The 20,533-nt window shown below is 45.6% G+C and overlaps 1 protein-coding gene across 6 annotated transcripts in view; it reads left to right on the forward strand.

The window, feature by feature from the left end:
- Positions 1–20,533, forward strand: part of Unc-115a (actin binding LIM protein Uncoordinated 115a) — a 593,933-nt gene that overhangs the window by 347,498 nt on the left and 225,902 nt on the right. For all 6 annotated transcript variants that reach the window (XM_075676601.1, XM_075676603.1, XM_075676600.1 and 3 more), the window contains one exon: positions 1,764–1,932. In XM_075676601.1, the coding sequence (XP_075532716.1) occupies positions 1,764–1,932 (169 nt within the window). The remainder of the gene's footprint in view (positions 1–1,763; positions 1,933–20,533) is intronic.

Below are 20,533 nucleotides of genomic sequence, written 5' to 3' on the forward strand. Positions count from 1 at the left end.
TTTCAAGGATACTTGGCATGCCTGATTCTTAGATAGTTGGCTTTGCAATAAGCTACCAAAAAAGAACTTGTACGACACCTTTTGATATGATATGGCATTGTCGTGCAGGTTTTAGCAAAGTGATCTTGTAGACAGACGACTATGCGAGTGCAAGTGCTGATGGCGATATTTTGTGCACTATTGTTACTTCAAAGGTAGAAAGAAACTTGCGGTAGGCGTACATTTATTAATCAAACATGTTTGTTATATCTAAGAGAGCTTACAGATCATTAACTTATTGTTTCAAGCTCATTTTACAGTAAGCTGCTTTAGGCTGGACTTGGACGGTTGCAGACAAAATAGTCCAGCAACAGTGTGCTGCAGCCGAGGAATGAGCCTAGGCGCACGTCAGAGCTTGTCTGCAGTGGTTGTGTGCCCTTTTCCTCCAACCGACACGAAACGACGTGTTCGTTTGATGGTGCGTGGCGAAGCATGCCAGTGGTTGGACCTTACGCATTCTCGCGCACTGGTGTGCCATGCATTTCAGAAGCCACGCTCTGGCTTCGCAGCGGCAACGCTAGTTGGTGTTGTCAGGATGGGGGGCTCAATCCCATCGCTCGTGATCCGTTGTCAAGATTGGAGTCCGGCATGAATTCGAAGGTAGCTGGCCCATGCTGTCGTCCAACTTATCCACGCTGAGGACGTTGATGAAGGGAAGGACTGCTTCTCATCGAGAAGGAGGAGTATGGGTTTATTTACAGTATTTATATCAGTCTAACATGACTATTTGAGAAAGTACCTCAGTCTAACATGACTGCTTGAGAGAGAGTCTCAGTCCAACATGACTGCTTAAGAAAAGTGTCGAGCATCCGCACAACAGCAGTTTTGAAACACTCGGTCCTCCCGCGATACAAGGTGACGCGAACGTTCGTTTAGTCATCGCAAACTAGCCGCCTCTCCGCAGGACGGTTTACACACACACGTGTTCACGGTCCGAAACCGACACCACACGAATTTCGTAGAACTCGGAGCCGTTCCGGGTAGCGCGTTGTCTTGCGTCTTGGTCGGTGCGTGGGAAGGAGCCTCCGTCGGCGTTCCCGTGGCAACTCCCCCGCCCGTAGGAGATCAGGTCCGCGTTGTCGTGTTGCCCACAAAGCCTGCTTCGTCGAACTCCTTCAGTCACAACGCATCCTAGCTGAAGCGACGGAGAGTGGAGGATGCGCGTATTGTTACCGACAGAAAGTCAACTTGGCCACGCCGTGGCCAGAGGTTGGCGGCGGCATTCCAAGGTGAGGTTGCCACCGCTGGCGTAACTGGCTGGCAAAGTTGCACTGCAGCTGGCCGTTCTTAACAGTGTCTAGTGTTCTTAGGGAAGCGCAAAAGAGGAGTTGCGCTGCAGTACATGCCTTATACATAACTCATTTCAGCAGTGGCAATTAGTCTCTTTTCTGCCCACATCTGCTCACGAATCCTTGTTTACTTGGGTTTTGTCATTTGTGTCACTGATAATTTCATTGTTGTGCATTTTGCTGTACATGGATTGTGATGCACACATGCACCTATAGACGTTGTCTACCATGTAAACCAGAGAGATTTATTTTCATGTTATGCACAGTCATTTCTTTGCTAAGAGGTCCTCTGCTTAGAATAATCTACATTTCTTTGAAGAACCAAGCCACTGCTGCTATAGAAAGCAAGTGTCATTGAAAACTTAAGCTTTTTGCGTCTTTTGTATTGTTATGATGTTTGTCTATATCTGTTTACAACATTCTTGATACTGGCAGTATGGCCGGTCGTCAAGCCCTGGCAGCTTGCTGGACAAAGAGCCCCTGCTGAGTGACCTCAGTCGTGTGTACGCCTACAGCTACCTGACTGCAGAGCCAACCCAGGGCTATTTGCGCAGGCCCCTCGAGCCACACCCACCCAAGTCGCCCCAGTTTCACCGGCCACCAGGTACTTGCTTCTGGATCATTGAAGTTTTCGTTTAAAAGGGCCCCTCACCAGGTCGGGCTATTTGAGCTGACAAGTGCAGAGCATACAATGTATGCTAACAATCGTGTTTGTGAAGAATCACATCGCTATGAACGGCGGAAAGGTCTGAAATTTCAATCTGAACGGCATTTTCTCTTTTCCTTATGGCGACCGCGCTCCAAGCCCGATGGTGACGTAGTTGTGTCTGTAGTGTGACATCGCTCGTAATGACACGAGACTTTCGAGAATTATTCAAATGAACATCTGTTATTTGTGTGATCTTTTGCTTGAATTGACGAATTGAAGTTTAGAGAAATAATAAATTACACAAACGGAATGTCTGTGCATTTTTGTTTTGCTTCGCACCGAAGCAAGAGAGCTGCATTTGTCTGCTTGTTCCCATGGCCGAGCAGTCATGTGCGCAGGTACCCAAACTATGCCATTTTCTACCGTGTTCCAGCGCGCGTGATCATGCTCTGCGATCCACTTGTGTCTGTCTCAGTATTTGTGTAGCGTTTACTTATACCTCTAGTCAGGTGTCCTCGTGCACAGCGTGCAGAATCGTGCGCTGCACGAAATGAGACAGTCACAGCAGCTCGCGGGCGACGCCATCATCGCGGGCGACGCCATCATCGCGGGCGACGCCATCATCTACCCACAAGGTGGAGAGAAGTAATGAATAAAGGGAAAATCTGACATCCACCCATTCGTAGCAATTGCTACAAAGGAAACCCATACGCGTTCCTTGAAACAAAAGCCTCATAGCTGAAGAAAAATTCGTCCTGGTCCGGGAATCGAACCCGGGACCACCGCCTTTTTTCTGCAACTATGAGGCTTTTCTTTCGAGGAACCCGTATGGGTTTCCTTTGTAGCAATTGCTACGAACGGGTGGCTGTCTGATTTTCCCTTTATTCATGCTACATAGTCTACAGATGTTTAGAATGTCTGACTACATGCTGCTCTGTAGCTTTGGCTGGGCTGCAACAGGAAGTGGTCATTGGGTATAGAATATTGAAACGTCACATCCAAGATGCTTGCATGTATTTTGTCCAGCAGTTTAGCTTGGTTGGGCTACAGTTTGGAAGTCACTGTGCAGATCCTGTATGACAGCACCGATTGCGCGGTTGTGTATTTACAGAGGTGCATAGTGCACATATGTAATTATCTTTGTTCCCATGCCACTACGTGACATGGCAAGCTACCGATGGACCATCAAAATCGGAAGTAGACCTTTTGCTTGCTCGTCAAGGCATTCTGCTTGCGTTCTTTATGCATAGACCTGATCAAGAATTTTTTTCACCTATATTTGCATGTATGCTTATGAATATTGGATATAATGAAGGTATTTTCATGTCCTATTCAACTTGGTTATGTTGAAGTTTGCCTGTATCTCGTTCATGCAGCTAATAATAGTCCGGCAGTACTACTCTTTCAATCTTTAAATTTTCAATTTTTTCAATTCAATTCAATTTATTTCCCAGAAGCATCTGGACGGCTTCCTGGCTAAAAGCTGCTAGAGCAGCTAGACAAAAGGCGCAGGAAGCCGTTACAAGGCATAGCGGACAAGACACATAAAAAAAACAGGTATAATCGCAAGCAATGGAATCAAACACTATTTCATTTTAAGAAATCAGTTTTACAAGATACGCCAAAGATCAGCAAATTAAGTATTGGAAGAAACAAACAAAGTTGAGAACAGGTAACGAAAAGACACCAAGTTGAAGTTCATTCTCAAATAACAATTTCAAGTGCACTGTACGCAATCAGTAGGCATGAAAACACAAAAACAAAACAATATGACTTTACAGCACGATACATAAGCAATCGAACACTCTGTACATAAACAATACACAATAGGCCAGAAACACAGTATCAAACCAAGAGGTCACTCACAATACGCTGGATCTTTTATTTAGTTACAATTGCACAAGATATGTTCGAAGCTGCCTTCTACTATATCTAGCAGTATTTTGGTGCTTATTAAGTGTTAGGGGAACATTGTGAGCCAGTGACTGAAATTTGTAATTCGTACAAAAATGTGGTATCGTCCACATATCAGTGCAGCGCGTTTTAACAGTCGTAAATGGCTAACAGTAAATGGCTACTGTTGTGTCTTCAAGTACGCAGTAGCCTACTTGCCAGAACATCGCTAAATGTGGACAGCTGGGCTAGTTGGTTGGGATTAGCATTATGAAACATCGTTCCAGCGCACAATTAAACACGGACGAGAAGAGAAAGACAACATGAACGCCAGACTTCAACTGAATTTTATTCATGGAAAACAGGGCTTTATGTACACAGGGGGAGGAGGGGGGGCTGCTAGTGCACAGGACTATCCAAAAATATTTCCTTGGTCCAGGCAACAGTCATCAGGAGTGTCAAACCAAAAGAAGCAAGGAATAAAAGCAAAAAGTGAAAAAACCTTTCCCCCTCTCTTTCCTTCCCCTCTTTTTTACATCACTCAGTACAATCTTGCTCATCTCCCACCCTGTCTAGCTGATTCGACACACCCATTTGCCCTAAGATAATCATGTTCTTTTTTCCCACACAGTAATCGTTTTCATTGGAGATACAAAATGCTTCAAAAATTTTCCGGTTTTTCTTATTGCTATATTTGCGTAACACACGTGTTCGTTCGAAAAACGCCTTGCATGCTGGCTTGTGCAAGCAACGGCGAATGTGGTCGGCTAAATGATCAGTGCAACTTCGTGAAGTAGCATTCCTGCGACGCTCTAGCAGGCGTTCATTCAGACAGCGCCTGGTTTGGCCAATATAGCATTTCCCACAGGCGAGGGGAATACTGTACATAACACCGACGTCACATTCAACGAGGGCTTTGGTGGGCTTTATTTTGCAGGCTGGCTTCTTCTGGGATTTGTTTACTAGACGACACATTCGTCCCAGCTTTTCCGGTGCTGAAAACACGCCCGCTAAGCATCCTGTCATAGTGCTCTATTGGCACCACGTTTCTCACCGCCTCAAGAAGGTTGGCGACAAGTGTGGGGTGCATGTTGTGTTTTTAGATTACTTTCTCAGTTTCTTTTTTTTTTTTTTTTTCGCTAGTCCTTTGCCGCACGCGATGCCGGCAAAGCCCAATACAGTGCAGATGTTCGGTGCGTGGGAGCGCGATCTGCGTCTTGTACGCGCATCGATCTTCCACAGCGAGTGCCGACTGCGTAGACGCTTTTCAACGGCGGAACTGTGCTTTCGGCTGTCGCCAGTCGAAAATCCGACACATTGAGTGTGCCTGGAGCCGCAAGAGTTAATTAAAAGCCCCGCAGGAGCTTTCTAATAAAAAAAACACATGTGTTAAACTTTAAGGCCTGTTTTCTCGGAATGGATTTTTTTGCTAGTAGTGGTGCTGGGGAAGGCGATATCTCAAGAACCGCCCTTCAGATTTGTATGCCGTTTTCTTTTTTTTTTATTCTGTTCCTGAATGACTTTACAGGGGGTAACAGGCTTCTTTTTTTGAAAGCTGGTGCAGTTAATTTATAATAAGCAATTAATTTTTGATGAATGTGGTCATTACTGGCTACATCAAATTCAAAGTTGTCTTAAAATTTTTTGGAGGAGAAATGAAAGAAAAGGGCTCTTTAGTCCCCTGGGATATCTATCAAGGGATCATCACAGTGAATTTCAGCTTCTTACAATGTCCTGGCATTTCTTCAGGCTCTTCCTCAGGCATGTACATGAATCACCTAGTTAGACCTCAATAACTCTTGAACTAATAAACCCATCTTCATGAAACTTTGCAGTTCCTCATAGTTTGGTGGTGTGAACATACCCTGAAAGTTTCATCTGGATATCTTAAAAAATAAAACAGTTTGGTCTCCAAAGTAGCCTCCCCCCTTAAAAAGATTTTTTTAAAGTCTGTACGCGAAGCTCGGCGCTGCGATTCGATGCAGGGTGATAAGGAGGCGATTTAGTGTGCCGAATGCCATTCCGTCTCGTGAATGTCTCGAAAAGTGCCGGTGTAAACTACAGGCCATTGTCTGTTACCACTTCCTCTGGTAATCCGTACGCGGCAAATATTAAGCACTAGAAACCAATGCTGATCATGATGAGCAAAATCTAAGTGTGCACTCTCCCACAGGCACCTAGACACTCCCCATGACATTACCGAAACTTCGGGTGCCGCATTTTAGGTCAACTGGCATGTGACACATGCTTTCACTGTTTGTTCAACGTCTTGCGTAAGGTGCGGTCACCACACATGGCCTCTAGAAAGCATTTTTATATGTGCCATTCCCGGATGGCTTTCGTGCAACCGCGATAGCACCTTTACACGAAGAAAAATTGGCACTGTCACCCGATTTCCCCACGTCACGCATTCTCTGTCAACAGAAAGCTGACTTCGTCGCACAAGATATGGTGCCATAGCGTGATCAGATACTTTTGAAGGTCAACCGACCTGAGTGTAAAACACCTTTGATAACAGCTTGTCTTTGCTTGTTTCCCCTCTAATGTCTTCTGCCGAAAGTGGGAGTTCGTCCAGCATATAGAAAAACCTTTGTACGCGTCATACCCCTCATCTGTGTACACATGACCTGTGTTCTGAAGTGACAGGCGTGAAAGTAAGTCAGCGTTGCCGATATCCCGTGATTTGTGATAAACCCATTTGTAGTCATAAGCAACAATCTGCAAGGCCCAACGCTGCACGCGTGCCGCCAACATAGCTGGAATTTGATTCATCATTATCAGCCTGTTTTATGTCCACTGCAGGATGAAGGCCTCCCCTGCGATTTCCAATTACCCTTGTCTTGCGCCAACAGATTCCAACTAAGGCCCGCGAATTTCGTAATTTCATCGTTCCACCTAGTCTTTTGTCCTTGATTGCGTTTTCCTTCTCTTGGTACCCATTCTGTAACCCTAATGGTCCAACGGTTATCTAACCTGCGCATTACATGACCTGCCCAGCTCCATTTTTTCTCTTGATGTCAATTAGAATATCGTCTATACCCATTTGCTCTCTAATCTAAACCGCTCTCTTTCTGTCTCTTAACGTTATGCCTAGCAATCTTCGTTCCATTGCTCTTTGCACGGTCCTTAACTTGTTCTCAAGTTTCTTTGTCAGTAGTCTCTGGCCCTTATGTCAGCCCTGGTAAAATGCACTGATTCTACACCTTCTTTTTCAATGATAATGGCAAGCTTTCAGTCAGAAGCTGGCAATGTCTGCTTTATGTGATCCAACCCATTTTTATTGTTCTGTAAATTTCCTTCTCATGATCAGGGTTCTCTGTGATTAATTGACCTAGGTAAACATGCTCCTTCACAGACTCTAGAGGCTGACTTGCGATCCTGAACTCTTGTTCCTTTGCATGGCTATTCATCATTATCTTTGTCTTCTGCATATTAATCTTCAACCCCACTCTTACACTCTCTCTGTTTAGGTCCTCAATCATTTGTTGTAACTGTTGCTGAATAGAACAATGTCAATGGCAAACCGAAGGTTGCTGAGATATTCGCCGTCGATCCTCACTTCTAAGCCTTCCCAGTTTAATAACTTCAATACTTCTTCCTAGTACGCAGTGAAGAGCATTGGAGAGATTGTGTCTGCTTGTCTGACCCCTTCCTTTATAGGTATCTTCCTACTTTTCTTGTGTAGTATTAAGGTAGCTGTGGAATCTCTGTAGATATTTTCCAAGGTATTTACATAAGCGGTGTGTACTCCCTGATTACGTAATGCCTCTGAGTGCTGGTACTATCTCTACTGAATCAAATGCCTTTTTGTTATCTATTAAAGCCATATAGAGAGGCTTATTGTACTCTGCGGGCTTCTCGATAACCTGATTGATGACATGGATGTTATCCATTGTAGAGTATCTCTTCCTGAAGCCAGCCTGTTCCCTTGCTTGACTAAAGTCCAGTGTTGCCCTTATTCTATTGGAGATTATTTTGGTAAATATTTTATACAATACTGGTGGGAGTAAGCTTAATGGGCCTATAATTTTTCTGTTCTTTAACGTCTCCCTTTTCGTGGATTAGTGTAATGTTTGCATTCTTCCAGTTTTCTGGGACCCTTGCAGGCGATAGACACTACGTGTAAAGAGCCGCGAGTTTTCCAAGCATAATGTCGCCTCCATCTTTGATTAAATCGAGTGTCATTCCATCTTCTCCTGCCGCTCTTTCTCGTTTCATGTCTTGCAAGGCCCTTCTGACCTCATTGCTAGTTGGAGGAGTTTCTTTATCCTGTTCATTGCTGTTTCTAATATAGAGGCATCCTTTCTCCTCTGGGTACTGTACAGGTCAGTATAGAATTCTTCCGCTTCTTCTACTATATCTTCGAGATTGCTGTTATTACCCTGCTCATCTTTCAGTGCAGTACTTGTGCTATGCCAAGTTTCCTTCTCACTGGTTTCAGGCTGCGTCCATTTTCTATGGCTTCTTCAGTGTTTCTCACGTTATAATTTCGAATATCATTTATTTTCGCTTTGTTGATCAGTTTCGACAGTTCTGCGAATTCTATCTTATCTCTTGATTTGGACACTTTCATTCTTTGTTTCTTTATTAGGTCCTTAGTTACTTGGGAGAGTTTGCCTACTTGTTGCCTTGGTGCCTTGCCTCCCACTTCAATTGCTGCCTCTGAAGCCAGCCTAGTTATGGTTTCATTCATTAGCTCCATGCCATAATCATCTCTCTGTTCTAAGGCTGCATATTTGTTTGCGAGTACCAGCCTGAATTTGTCTGCTTTTACTCTTGCTGCCTCTAGGTTTACCTGTTTCTTCTGGACCAATTTTGCTCTTTCTTTCAAATTGAGGTGAATCCTAGCCCTCACTAACCTATGATCACTTCACTTTACCCCATCTAACACTTCTACATCCTGCACTATGCTGGGATCAGCAGAAAGTATGAAGTCAATTTCATTTCTTACTTCACCATTAGGGCTTTTCCAGGTCCACTTTCTGTTGCTACGCTTCCTGAAAAAGGTGTTCATTATTCGAAGCTTATTCCTTTCTGCGAAAGTCAGCGCAAGGCATGTCGGTAGAGTCAGTTTAAGTCCATTTAGTATATCTGAAATTCCTAAATACATGCTTGAGTCCTCCGTGGTATACGGGTTTTGATATCGCGGCAGGTGGCACGGCATAATATTTCTCAATGGTTCTAACATTGTGGTCTCAGTCTCCCGTACGCAAGCGGTCATGAACGTGGCTAGATACGCTATATATTTTCGGTGGAAGTGAACAGCACTTGAAAGTAGCAGAGAAAAAAAAAAGAAAATTAGAAAATGAAAAAGTCTTTCCTTGCCGCAAATTCACTAGTCGCACCTGCAGGGAGGTGCATCAAACAGTTCACGGTCTCGGCTGTCTGTCTCATGCATCGGAGAAGTCTTTCTGAACGAGGCGGCACTGGTACTGAGAGTGCCGTGCAAGGCTGAGACGTCGGATGTGAGGAGGGTGCATTGACTGAGACTTTTGCTCAAAGGCAAATTCTCATTGGCGAGACGGGCCACCAAACAATAGTTCTGAGCTGCAGGTAAAATAGGCCGCCTTGCAAGCGGCCTTGCTCTATTCTTGGAAAGCGCTTATACAATGCCTCCTTTAAGCTACAGATAAGCTGCTGCCTGCGATCAGTTAGTCATTGTTTGTATGTACACTCTCCCACAAAATATTGCGGCATGCGCAAGCGCATCGCGAAAAAGCCCCTCCTCCCCTTCTAGCAGTACACCCCTGGTGTCGAGACAGACTCCTGCATGCATGCGCGTCCCTCCGAGACTGCAAGCGTGCATGTTTCTGCGCTTCCTCCTTGCGCGTCGGCGATATTCGAATGTAGCAGCGAGGTGCCCCTCTTGCGATATGCGCTGTGGCGGCTTCGACGGGCAAAACTATGTGAAGCGTGTTTAGAAGTGTGAGCTTGCCTATGCCGCTGCGGCCGTTTTTGGTCGAGTCACGAGCGCTGGCGCATAGGGTGGCCTGGTGGCTAACGCAACGGGTCATTTTTTTTTTTTTTTTTTCTGCACTGTACCGTTTCGTGGCCAATCTTCATTGCTTCTTTTTACGAACTGAGCGTTCTCTCGCAGAAGAGCGTGGCAGAAAACACGCTCTAGAAAAGGAGACAGGCAAGACAGAAATGAACTCTTGATTTCCATTGTATGTAAACAAAGTTTTGCTCATCGAAGCCGCTACAGCGCCAGTCACAAGAGGGGCACCTCGCGGCTACATTTAGATATCACCGACGCGCAAGGAGGAAGCATGGAAACATTGAATGCTTGCAGTCTCAGGGTGACGCACAGGCGTCAGTCTCGACACCAGGGGTGTCGAAAATGTTACGAAATGTTTACGAAAAAGATACGAAAATGTTTTTGCGAGAATTTCGTTGTTGCGGATTTCAGTATCGCAGATTTCGACTGTATTTATATGTGCTGTCATAAAAAGCTTAATGCAGAAGCAAGAATTATTGCCTACTACAAATAATATTGTTAAAAAATATGTTGTTCCGTCCATCCAAGCAATCGCAAATGTTTAAGTTCATTATAAGTGAATTTGGTTATATAATTTATAAGTCGATTAGGGGTGACAGTAGAGTGAAAAGTTTTTCTCTAGTTGAAATTGTCATGGCAGATGATGCCACTATTGTATTAAATATGCTGCAATGAAATGCATTTTGATTTAATTAACACAAGTGCACTGCATGTATGAATAGTGCCCACTGCTGAATGCCATGTCTAAACATTTTATTGCGAGTGTTCATGTTCAGCCATAAAAGTCTGGCTGTATGAGCAACTCCATGCGAACTAATAAGTTACATTTACTGTGGACGGTGTAGTGTAGGGCGTGCTACATACTGTGCTCTCTATACCTGTTCGGTCACACCTCCTGTAAGAGATGCCTCCTGTATAAATACGCCTGGCAATAAAGGCTCGGGACTCTTTTCCCGCCACAGTAACTATGTTGTGATCGGAGTGCACTGCATAGTGTCAGAAGTGGTAGAAATGTGCAAGTTTCTGTGAATCCTCGTGGACCCCCATTAGCATTAGCAGCAGAGCGGACCCCCATTTTCTGCTACTGCCGCCCCAGTGCTCATTCGCCCAGTCATGAACGACGATGCAAGGGTAAATCTCTCGGCATCAGCCGCTATTGCAACGACAGCCCCGCTGATACTTCAAGGCTTAGCAGCTCAGCTCCATGCACCGCCGCAGTTCAACTTTAAAAACCAAGGCTTCTTGCCTGCATGGCTTCCATTCGAGGACTACACATTCACTACAGGACTCTGTGCTGCTCTTCCTGAAGTGCAGGTACGCTTAATGCTCTCCTGCATGGGACCAAAAGCGCGCAAGATTCTTGCATCAATGGCACTCGGGGAAGCCGACGTGAAGAACGTCACCACTGTTAAGAAGGCTTTCTTGGCTCACTTCGTACATCTGCTCAAAGAATTATATGAGTCGACTAGCTTTCATTGCCGTATTCAGCAGTCAGGAGAAACCACTTTTTTTACCGCTCTCAAAACTTTGGTAAAGCGTTGCAACTATCTGTTACCGAATGTTGAGGCAAGGCTCGCATGAGACCGGTCTATGGTCAACTTTTTATTTATTTATTCATTTATTTCAAGATACCTTACAGGCTCCGTGAGGAGCATTGAGTAAGGGAGGCATCACAATAAGAAAGCTGTGCATGAGAATACCGCTAAGATGAGTAGAAATAATCGCTGCAATACAGGAAGTTCTCCGACCAGCTGTGTCAGAACCCGCAAATGATGCTCCAAGAATCTCTCACACACGCCAGACAGCATGAATACGATGAAAACGAGCGCAAAGCCCGTGACTGTGTGGATTTGTCGCCTCTTGCTGTTGACATGACTCGTTTTCGCAAAAGCAAGACAGAACCAGCTCCAAAGCATGCTCATATGTGCCCCTGTTGCGGCCTTGCGTTACACCTGTGCAATGAATGCCCTGCTAGCCGCTCTGTTTGCAATTTATGCTCCGAGAACTTCGAAAGTGTCTGTCTCAAAAAGAAGCGGTCTTCGGAGAAGCAACGACCTAAGCCTTCCGTGAGCTCTATAGAAATGCACACTGTGACAGTAGAGTGCTCCAACGCGAAGTACGTTAAGTGCAGGTGAACGGCACGCTATTGAACTTCAGAGTGGACAGTGGTGCTGAGGTCTCTGTAGCGCCTACCATGTTCGCCGGAATACTGTCTCATCTCGAAGCTCAAAAGGGTGAGCTTATGGTTGCAGCGGGTCAACCACTCGTAGTCCTTGGGGCTTTAACAGCTACCTGCGGTGGAAAAACAAGTCATCAGTGCAGAAGCTGTATGTGGTACGTTCGCAGCTGGTACTGTTACCCACTATTCAAGCAGTCGGAGTGGTCAAGTTCACGGATGGCATCACCAATGGAGAGAAGAAAAATTGAGAATTTATCACTGAGGCCAAAGCTCAACAATTGTTCAACAATTGACTGGGTGAGGGGAGAGAGTGTCTCACTATGCAGTGGAGCTCACCTCCTGAAATCATGGGTTCGCAACACTGAAATATTTATAGCTCTGCTATTAATGGAGCTGATTTGAAAAAATTTGTCAGCAGAACGCTCCCTAGAGCACACGCAACAATTTTCAGCATAGAACCAAAATTTGCTGTGGGGTCTGGTGAGGGGCCCTTTAAGTTAGTACACCGTCTGTCTTCCCGTTTTCTGCGTTTGCTCTGTCAGCATGTAGTGCCGACTGCGAAGACACGTTATGCCACAATTAAAAGGAAAGTGATCATGTGTGCGGAGACGGATGGAAATCGGGAAAATGTATAGTTTTTTTTAATTAGTAAGTACAAGTAATTTCCCCTATGTTGTCCTTGGTGTCTTTGTTAGCTTCTCATGAGTAATAAAAATCGGGCCCCTCAGTTTCCTTTTTTCTCGTTCATTACATTACAAGGGTCTGAAATCAGGCCACATTGATAACTACAGGTAGCATGTGTGGGTTTATTGACCAGTTGCCGTCACCAAAAGGGATCGTGTACTCGTGACGCCTGCGGCAGAAAAGATGTTCCGCACCCACCGCCTACGTTTGCGGGTGGTGGTGCTAGCTGACACCCCCAGGGTTAGTTCTAGTAGTAAAATATAAATGCCGGAAAGTGGATGGGGAAACAGCACTGCGGTAGCGCAGTTGTTAAGACCATCGCACACGTAATGCAAAACCATCGGTTCGTATCCCACCTGTGGCCGGGTGTTTTTTCATCCACTTTCATTTCCATTAATTAATATTTTTTTACAAGTAATTTCTCCTATGCTGTTCTTGGTGTCTTTGCTTGTTGGCTTCTTACGATATGATTAATAAACATCAAGCCCTTCGGTTCCCTTTCTCCTCGTTCATATATATACTGTTAAACTTCGATATAACAAAGTAGGTAAAATTGGCAATTTGCTTCGTTATATCAAAATTTCGTTGTGTTGAAATTCGACCTTTTATGCAAATAAGTACAGTCGCTGATCAATTTTTTCTACACGGAATGGGGCCGCGGAATTTTCTTAATTATTGGGCAGTCGAAAAGAGCAAATTTGAATCGGAAGAAAACTCATTTTGACGAAATTTGGAGTCTGCGACGAATGGTACAGTTTCATGCTACGTCGATATTTTCACATCGGCGGTGCGAATCAGGCGAAGCCAGCCATGCTTTTGCGTGCACTCTGCCATTGTGGCTGATAGCGTCACCCACACTGGGATGGCGCTATAATGAAAAGCGCCGAGAGTGGGAAGCGAATGCTTCATTTGCCTCTTGCTCCAGCGAGTTACCGAAACTCGAGATTATGCAACCATCAATACTAAACTTGCGTGAAGACAGCTTATATGATGCCAGCTGTCTCAGCATGCCCACTCTTGGCACACGAGGCAGATTACCTCTAAAGCAGTGTGCGCGGCTGCGTATGCACTAAGCCGTACTTACAGTCATGTGCAGCCGAGACGCGTGCCAAAAATTTCAACTTGTGCCAACTGCCCTCACGCAAAGTGTGCGGGGTGCGATAGTGTCTTACAGCACTTGGACTTAATACGGAACGTGATGCGGCTCCACTTCAGCGATCACTCTTGTCGCGCACGATTTGAGAGGTGATTTTGCAAGCAGCCGCCTGTAATTAATTCATTTGACCATCTGCGTTCGTGGATGTTTACGTTTATTAGACAGTTTTAGTTGAATGTCCGCAACAGCTCTGTGTACACAGGAAGCCTGCAGAGGCGCAAGTGCAGTACGCAGGAGCACACACGGTCCCTTGTGTGTGATCGCAACTTTTCAAAAGCTGCGTAGCGTCTGCTCCGGGTTGTATGGCCTTTGCAGGATGTTCTCGCATATTCTTGCATGTCCAGAAGGGCGCATTTTTCAATGTTGCTGTGGCCAAAGATATGACTCTAGCTTGTGGTTTAACTTCATGGTGGCTGATACTGGCTACACAATTTCAGAAGCTCGCATATGATGGCGCTGAGTAGCATACTACCGGCTCCTTCACGTGCAAATCACCCCTTCTCAACTATTGCGTCCAGCCAACTATTTTCATTTTGTGCTCACACGCTTTACTATGTATGCACGACCTAGTACACTGTTAGTTGTTGTGACACCCAACTGTCTCAGCATTCCTTTACGGCAGAATGGAAATTTTGTTAGATTGAAATCGCATACAAACACACTTCCTTATATTGAGATTCTAAATACATTGTGCTTTATAGACAAGAGGTAATGAAAAGTACTTTGCTATATCGAGAATTCCGTTATACAGTAGCCGACCGATTTTTCGTACTAAAAAAATTCGGACTTGATGGATATTCCCGACTTCATAAACGCACCATCAGAGTACTCATAGAGCTAATGCATTTTCGCGACCAATTTTTCGGACAGCATAAAGCCAGAAGTTAGATTTTCTAGACAAAATTTGCCGCGATGGACCAGCGCTACGAGTCAGGGAGGATGCCATTTTGAATCTTGAGCCTGAATAGCTTTGGATTGGACGTGAAGTGGCTTGGATCGGTATAGTAATTCGATTACCAAGTAAAGGAGGCATCCAAATTCACGTGGCAACAGTTGCGCCTGTTGTAAGAAACGCTGATCTTAAAAGCCATGTTTTTGCCTGTAGCCTGCGGCGAAAGCGATTTTGAGAGCTGGAAACCGGTCATGCGCAGCCAGTTTTGGACACTGATGATGCTCGCAGTAACCACTATTATCATCAGTTTTGCCTTGGTGTCGTAGGTGGTGTCGCGCATGTTTTCGTCCAGCAGTGATCCACCGGCTTTCATCCAATACACTGCAATTAAAATCATCGCTATTTCAGTGTGTTGCAGCCGTCCATTCAAGGGACGTGTTTTCGATGCCATGGCCCCTGCTCTTCACCCGCCTCCACCAAATGTGTCGAAGAAGCGTGAAAAATATTCGATCGTGACGCTAGACAAGAAGGCCACCATCATCAGGCTTATCGAGCAAGGACAGACCCAAGTCAACGTCGTGAAGGAGTTTAATATCTCCAAACAGACCTTGTATGATTACGTGAAAAACAAAGAAAAGATCTTGTCTGCAGTTCACCAGTCGCACTACAAAACTACAAAAAAATGACTGGAAAGGACAACGTCCGAAGCTTGAAGAGGCCCTGCAGCTGTGGTTGGAAGGAGTGCTAGCAAAGAACCTTCCCTATTTGGGCAACACGCTCATGCAGAAAGCCGAGATGCTAGCTTTAAAATGGGCATTCAGGACTTCAAGTTCACCGATGGGTGGATCCGTGGGTTTAAGAAAAGGCACGAAGTGTCTTTCAAGAAAGTTTGCGGGGAAAGCAGTGCCGTGGATCAATCTACTATCATGGATTACTGGACGAGTAAGTTGAAGGCTCTGCTACAAGTGTACGCTCCTGCAGGCATTTTCAATTGTGACGAGACAGGCCTATTCTTCAAAATGCTACCGGATCGTTCACCTTCCTTTACTAATGAGGCCTGCGCTGGTTGGAAGCATAGTAAAAAGAGGGTAACAGTCATGGTCGGGGCAAACGCAATTGGCACAGAGAAGCTGCCCCTTTTAGTGATAGAGAAGGTGAAAAACCCGCGTTGCTTTAAGGGAGGGAAGAACCTCCCTGTGTGGTACAGCAGCAATACAAAGGCCTGGATTACACAAAGCATGTTCGAAGATTACATCCGCCATCTGGACCGAATGTTTGAGCGCTAGAAGAGGCAAGTGGTAATAGTCATAGACAACTGCAGGGCGCACGGCGCCCTAAATAACCTGCAAGCTATTAGTCTTGAATTCTTGCCGCCAAATGCAACAAGTGTGCTCCAGCCAGTGGACCAAGGGGTTATTAAGGACCTCAAAGTGCACTACCGGCCCCGTTAACTTGGCCGCACACTCATGTGCTTTGACAATGGGAAGACGTACTCTGTTAACCAGTTCTTGGCACTTGGCACGATAGCGGATGCCTGGAAACCTGTTCAGCCTTCGACGATTGCAAATTGCTTTAGGCATGCTGGATTTTGCAACTCTGAAGAGCCTGTGACTGAAGAGGCAAATGGCACTGCTGAAGACACAGACACTGCCAAGCAGCTGAATGGCCGACTTGTGCAGCAGTGGGATGGACTTTCCGCTGCTGTTACTTTTCATGAGTTTGCTGCGATTGACAACAACATAGTTGCGCGCGGCACTTACGGATGACAAGATCGTGTGCAAGGTGACTGCACTGCCTCAAAGCGACTCGGGACGCAGGTGACACCTCTATCCGCCCGCAATCATCAACGGAAGATGTTGTCAATGCTTTAATATTGTAGTCTAGTGTGTATGACGAGAACATGACGCTTGCACAGATGCAAGCAGACGTCGTAACAAAAAGCAGGAATTTAAAAAAGGGGACCATCCACGACTTTTTCAGTCCAGTTTAGCTGGAATAAAGTTCGGTTTATCGGCTCACGGATTTTTCGGACTGTTCTTTTATTTGGACTATATTTTGGTCCTCTCCAGGTCCGGAAAATCGGTCAGCTACTATATTGAAGTTCGTTATTTCGAGGTTTAACTGTGTGTCTGTGTGTGTGTGTGTGCATATATATATACATATATATATCTATATTTATATATAAGTTGTCCCACATAACTTGAGCCAAAGTTTTAAAAATGAAAGGCACGCTGGACACGAGTTGAACCGAATGCATAATTTTGGCACTGGCCTAGTGCTACTCAGGCAATTTCTTATTTTCCCCTTAACTAACGGATTAGTTATGTTTAATTAATCAACTTTTTAAGTATTCGCTGCAGACCCCAAGTGTGATACGCAAAGTTGTAGAGCACCTTGAGAAACCTCTCAATAAATTATTTCGAATGCAATATACCTCACGTAGTCCTTTTTTCTACATTCCAAAGAAACCCCACGAAATATGCAAAAATACCATGGGACGGAGCGCTTGCACTCTGTTCTTGTGCTGCTCTCAAGCGTGCGATGTATGAACAAGGTCGGCTGCTGCGAGACAGGCCCACAACAGGGCGTTATGCCTGGCGTAGATATCTGGCCATGCGGCTCTTATTGCCTGACGGTGCAAATGCATGCTGCTGGCCAAGCATTGCCAAAGCGATAAACTGTGCAAAGCCATGAAAAAGAAAAGACGAAAGCAGCATTTTGATTCTGCCTGAAAGAAGGAAAGGGTGAAGCACGTGGGAACGATGCAAGGCCATGACTGCTGTTACGATTTTGCCTTTGTGCACAAGTGACCTTGTAGTAGCTCTTGAATTGAACGATGGTGCTACAACTTTAAACCTTAGGGCTTGAATAACAGCGGATAAATCACACGCGGACAAAATCAACTAATGATTAAAGAAAAACCTTGGCTATATTCAAGGAAGATTACGCATATCTTTTTCAGACGATGACTGCTTTCGCGCTGGCCCCGTCTGCTCTCCTTCTCACAGTTGCTGTCTACCATTCTTTTTTGATCTCGCACCCCACACGTGCGCATCGCTTCATGGTCATAGTATCTGGTGGCTGCGTCTGGCTTCTCACTTGTGCACCGTGACCGGCGCGTCAGTCCCTGAGAGAGTGCGCTTGCAGACTGTTGTAGTTTACCGTGTGTAGATCATACCTTGTGTATCTCATTTGAACCATTCCCAGCGAACTGCAATATATCCAGTGCTCCTCAGGCCCCCTTTTCACTGCGTATTCTCCACAGCAACGTTATTTGGCTGTGACCAATGTTTAGCAGCAGATATGGTTTACTCAAATTAGGAAGGAACAGCGTCAACTAAGGCGATCACGAGAGGGAGAATGACACAGGACAGTCGCCAACTTCATCTATCTTTATTCACCAAAAAATCTGCAAATATAAGGAAAATCGCATACATGCGCACAAGGACCATAATGCATCATCTACCATACTGTTGAAGATAAGACATTTCGCTTTTGAAGAGGGTCACGGAAATATCAGTAACACAGTGTTTTCCTCTCTTATTTATATAGAATGCTTCCAAAACCTCACGTGCCTTTGTTTCTCTGCATCTGCCAAGAATCTATATCTCTCGGGACCGTGGTTCACACTTCTTGCAGCTTCTTGCAGCTGAACATGTGCGGTCGCTGAAAGGAGGAGGTCCGCATGTTTCGCAACATTGCGCAACTTGCACTGCGTGTGACCGAGTGGCAGAAACAATGTCTATACTGCAAGAAGTGTGAACCACGGTTCCGTTAACCGTTAACCGTTAAAAGGCGTCCGTTAACCAGGAAACATGCGCCACGTGGAAGGACGGAAAGCTGCGTGAATATCTCGCCGTATACAGACCGGAAGACATCTTCAATGCAGATGAGACTGCACTCTTCTATCGGCTTCTACCAGAGAAGACCCCGACATTCAAGAACGACGACTGTGCTGGGGGCAAACGCAGCAAGGAGAGAGTGTCGGTGCTGATCGCGGCAAACATGACTGGCACGGAACGATGTCGGTTACTTGTGATCGGGAAAGCCGCGAAGCCGAGATGTTTTAAAGGCGTGAAGACGCTGCCTGTGGACTATGAGGCGAACAAAAAAGCGTGGATGACGGGCGAAATCTTCAAGAGCTGTATAAGCAAATTGGACCGCAAGTTTGCTGCTTCGAACCGCAAGGTGTTGTTCCTTGTCGATCACTGCAGTGCTCACGTGAATGTGCCAGCCTTGAGTGCAATACGCCTCGCATTTTTGCCTGCAAACACAACGGCTGTTTTGCAGCCAATGGACCAAGGCATCATCAAGAATGTTAAAGTCCTGTACAGGCGGCACCTCCTCGATCGCATGATTTTGTGTATGGATAGCTCCACAAAGTACGAGGTGAGCCTGCTTAGTGCCATCCACATGTTGGCGCGAGCATGGGATCGTGTGAAGCAAGAAACAATCGCAAACTGCTTCAGGGCTTGCGGTTTTGTGGCAGCTTCTTCGGAGGATGCCTCTGAAATTTCAGCGGAGGAAGCGTCAACAAGCGAGCTTGACGGCACTGATTTTGGTGATGCTCTCGGGGACGTCAATTTTGAAGATTACGTCGCCGTAGACAAGGCGGTCGAAACGTGCAGTGCGCTGACGGATAGCGAAATTGTAGAGATTATTCGGCCCCAGGAAGTGACCCAGGAAAGCCACGATGAGGTTGAAGGCGAGCCGCAACCTAAGGCTGCCGATGTAGCTGCGGGCCTTGCTCTCGCGGAGCGCTTCTTTGCCGCTGAAGGTAACGCGGAAGAAGCATTCCGCCACATCTGCAGCCTGCAGAACTTGCTTTCAGCAGCGCGATTCAACAAGAAGAAGCAAAGCAAGATGACCGACTATTTTTCTTAGAGAAAATACTTGATTTCGCCACAAATAAAGTGCTGTTTTTTGTGTTTTGTGCTTAATTGGAAGTTCGTTTAATTCGAAGTTTTTTGCGGTCCCCGTGAACTTCGTATTAACGGGAGTCGACTGTACGAGGCACGCCATAGTGGGGGCTCCGGAAATTTGGACCACCTGGGGCTCTTTAACGTGCACCTAAATCTAAGTACACGGGTGTTTTCACATTTCGCCCGCATCGAAATGCGTACGCTTTGAAAGCTTGTGGGGGGCAGAGAACACGAATTGTACGTCGGGATGCTCAGCCACCTTTTTCAGATTGGGTGGTAGCGTTTGGATGTTAGGTATCACAGCTACCTTCTGCATACGCTGTGCGCAAGCTTCGCACATTTCCGGCTTTGTGCACATCTTTTTGAGAAGGCCCTCTGCGACCGAAATGAGGAGGTGCTGGGAATAGCCAACATTCAGCAGTCTTTCGGCTTGATGATTTCAAGTCCGCCTGCACTAAGCTTGTTTAACGAGTTATTGCCACGTTGTGCGTAAAGAATGCTCTCGGCAAATCTTGCCCGCACTGTATCTTGGATGCATTCAATCGTCAAGCCAAAAGACTGCTGAGTGCCGAATATCCTCAGCACCTCCTCATTTCGGTGGCAGACAGCCTTCTCTAAAAGCTGTGCACAAAGCCGCAAACCCTTTGCAGATATATTCTGTACATTAGTGAGAGATTGTATTTTCCAAACCACAGTATTCTCATGCACAGACTAGCAGAAGTATGTATTCTTACCATTGAACAGCTTTGCCTTTACCACTCCTAACTGCGCTACTTGATTTTCTAAGTTACGGTGATGGCAAAAGCACTTAAATCGCAACAATATATTTTCT

This window comes from Dermacentor variabilis, unplaced genomic scaffold (assembly GCF_050947875.1).
Source record: "Dermacentor variabilis isolate Ectoservices unplaced genomic scaffold, ASM5094787v1 scaffold_12, whole genome shotgun sequence".
In the NCBI taxonomy this organism is placed as follows: Eukaryota; Metazoa; Arthropoda; class Arachnida; order Ixodida; family Ixodidae; genus Dermacentor; species Dermacentor variabilis.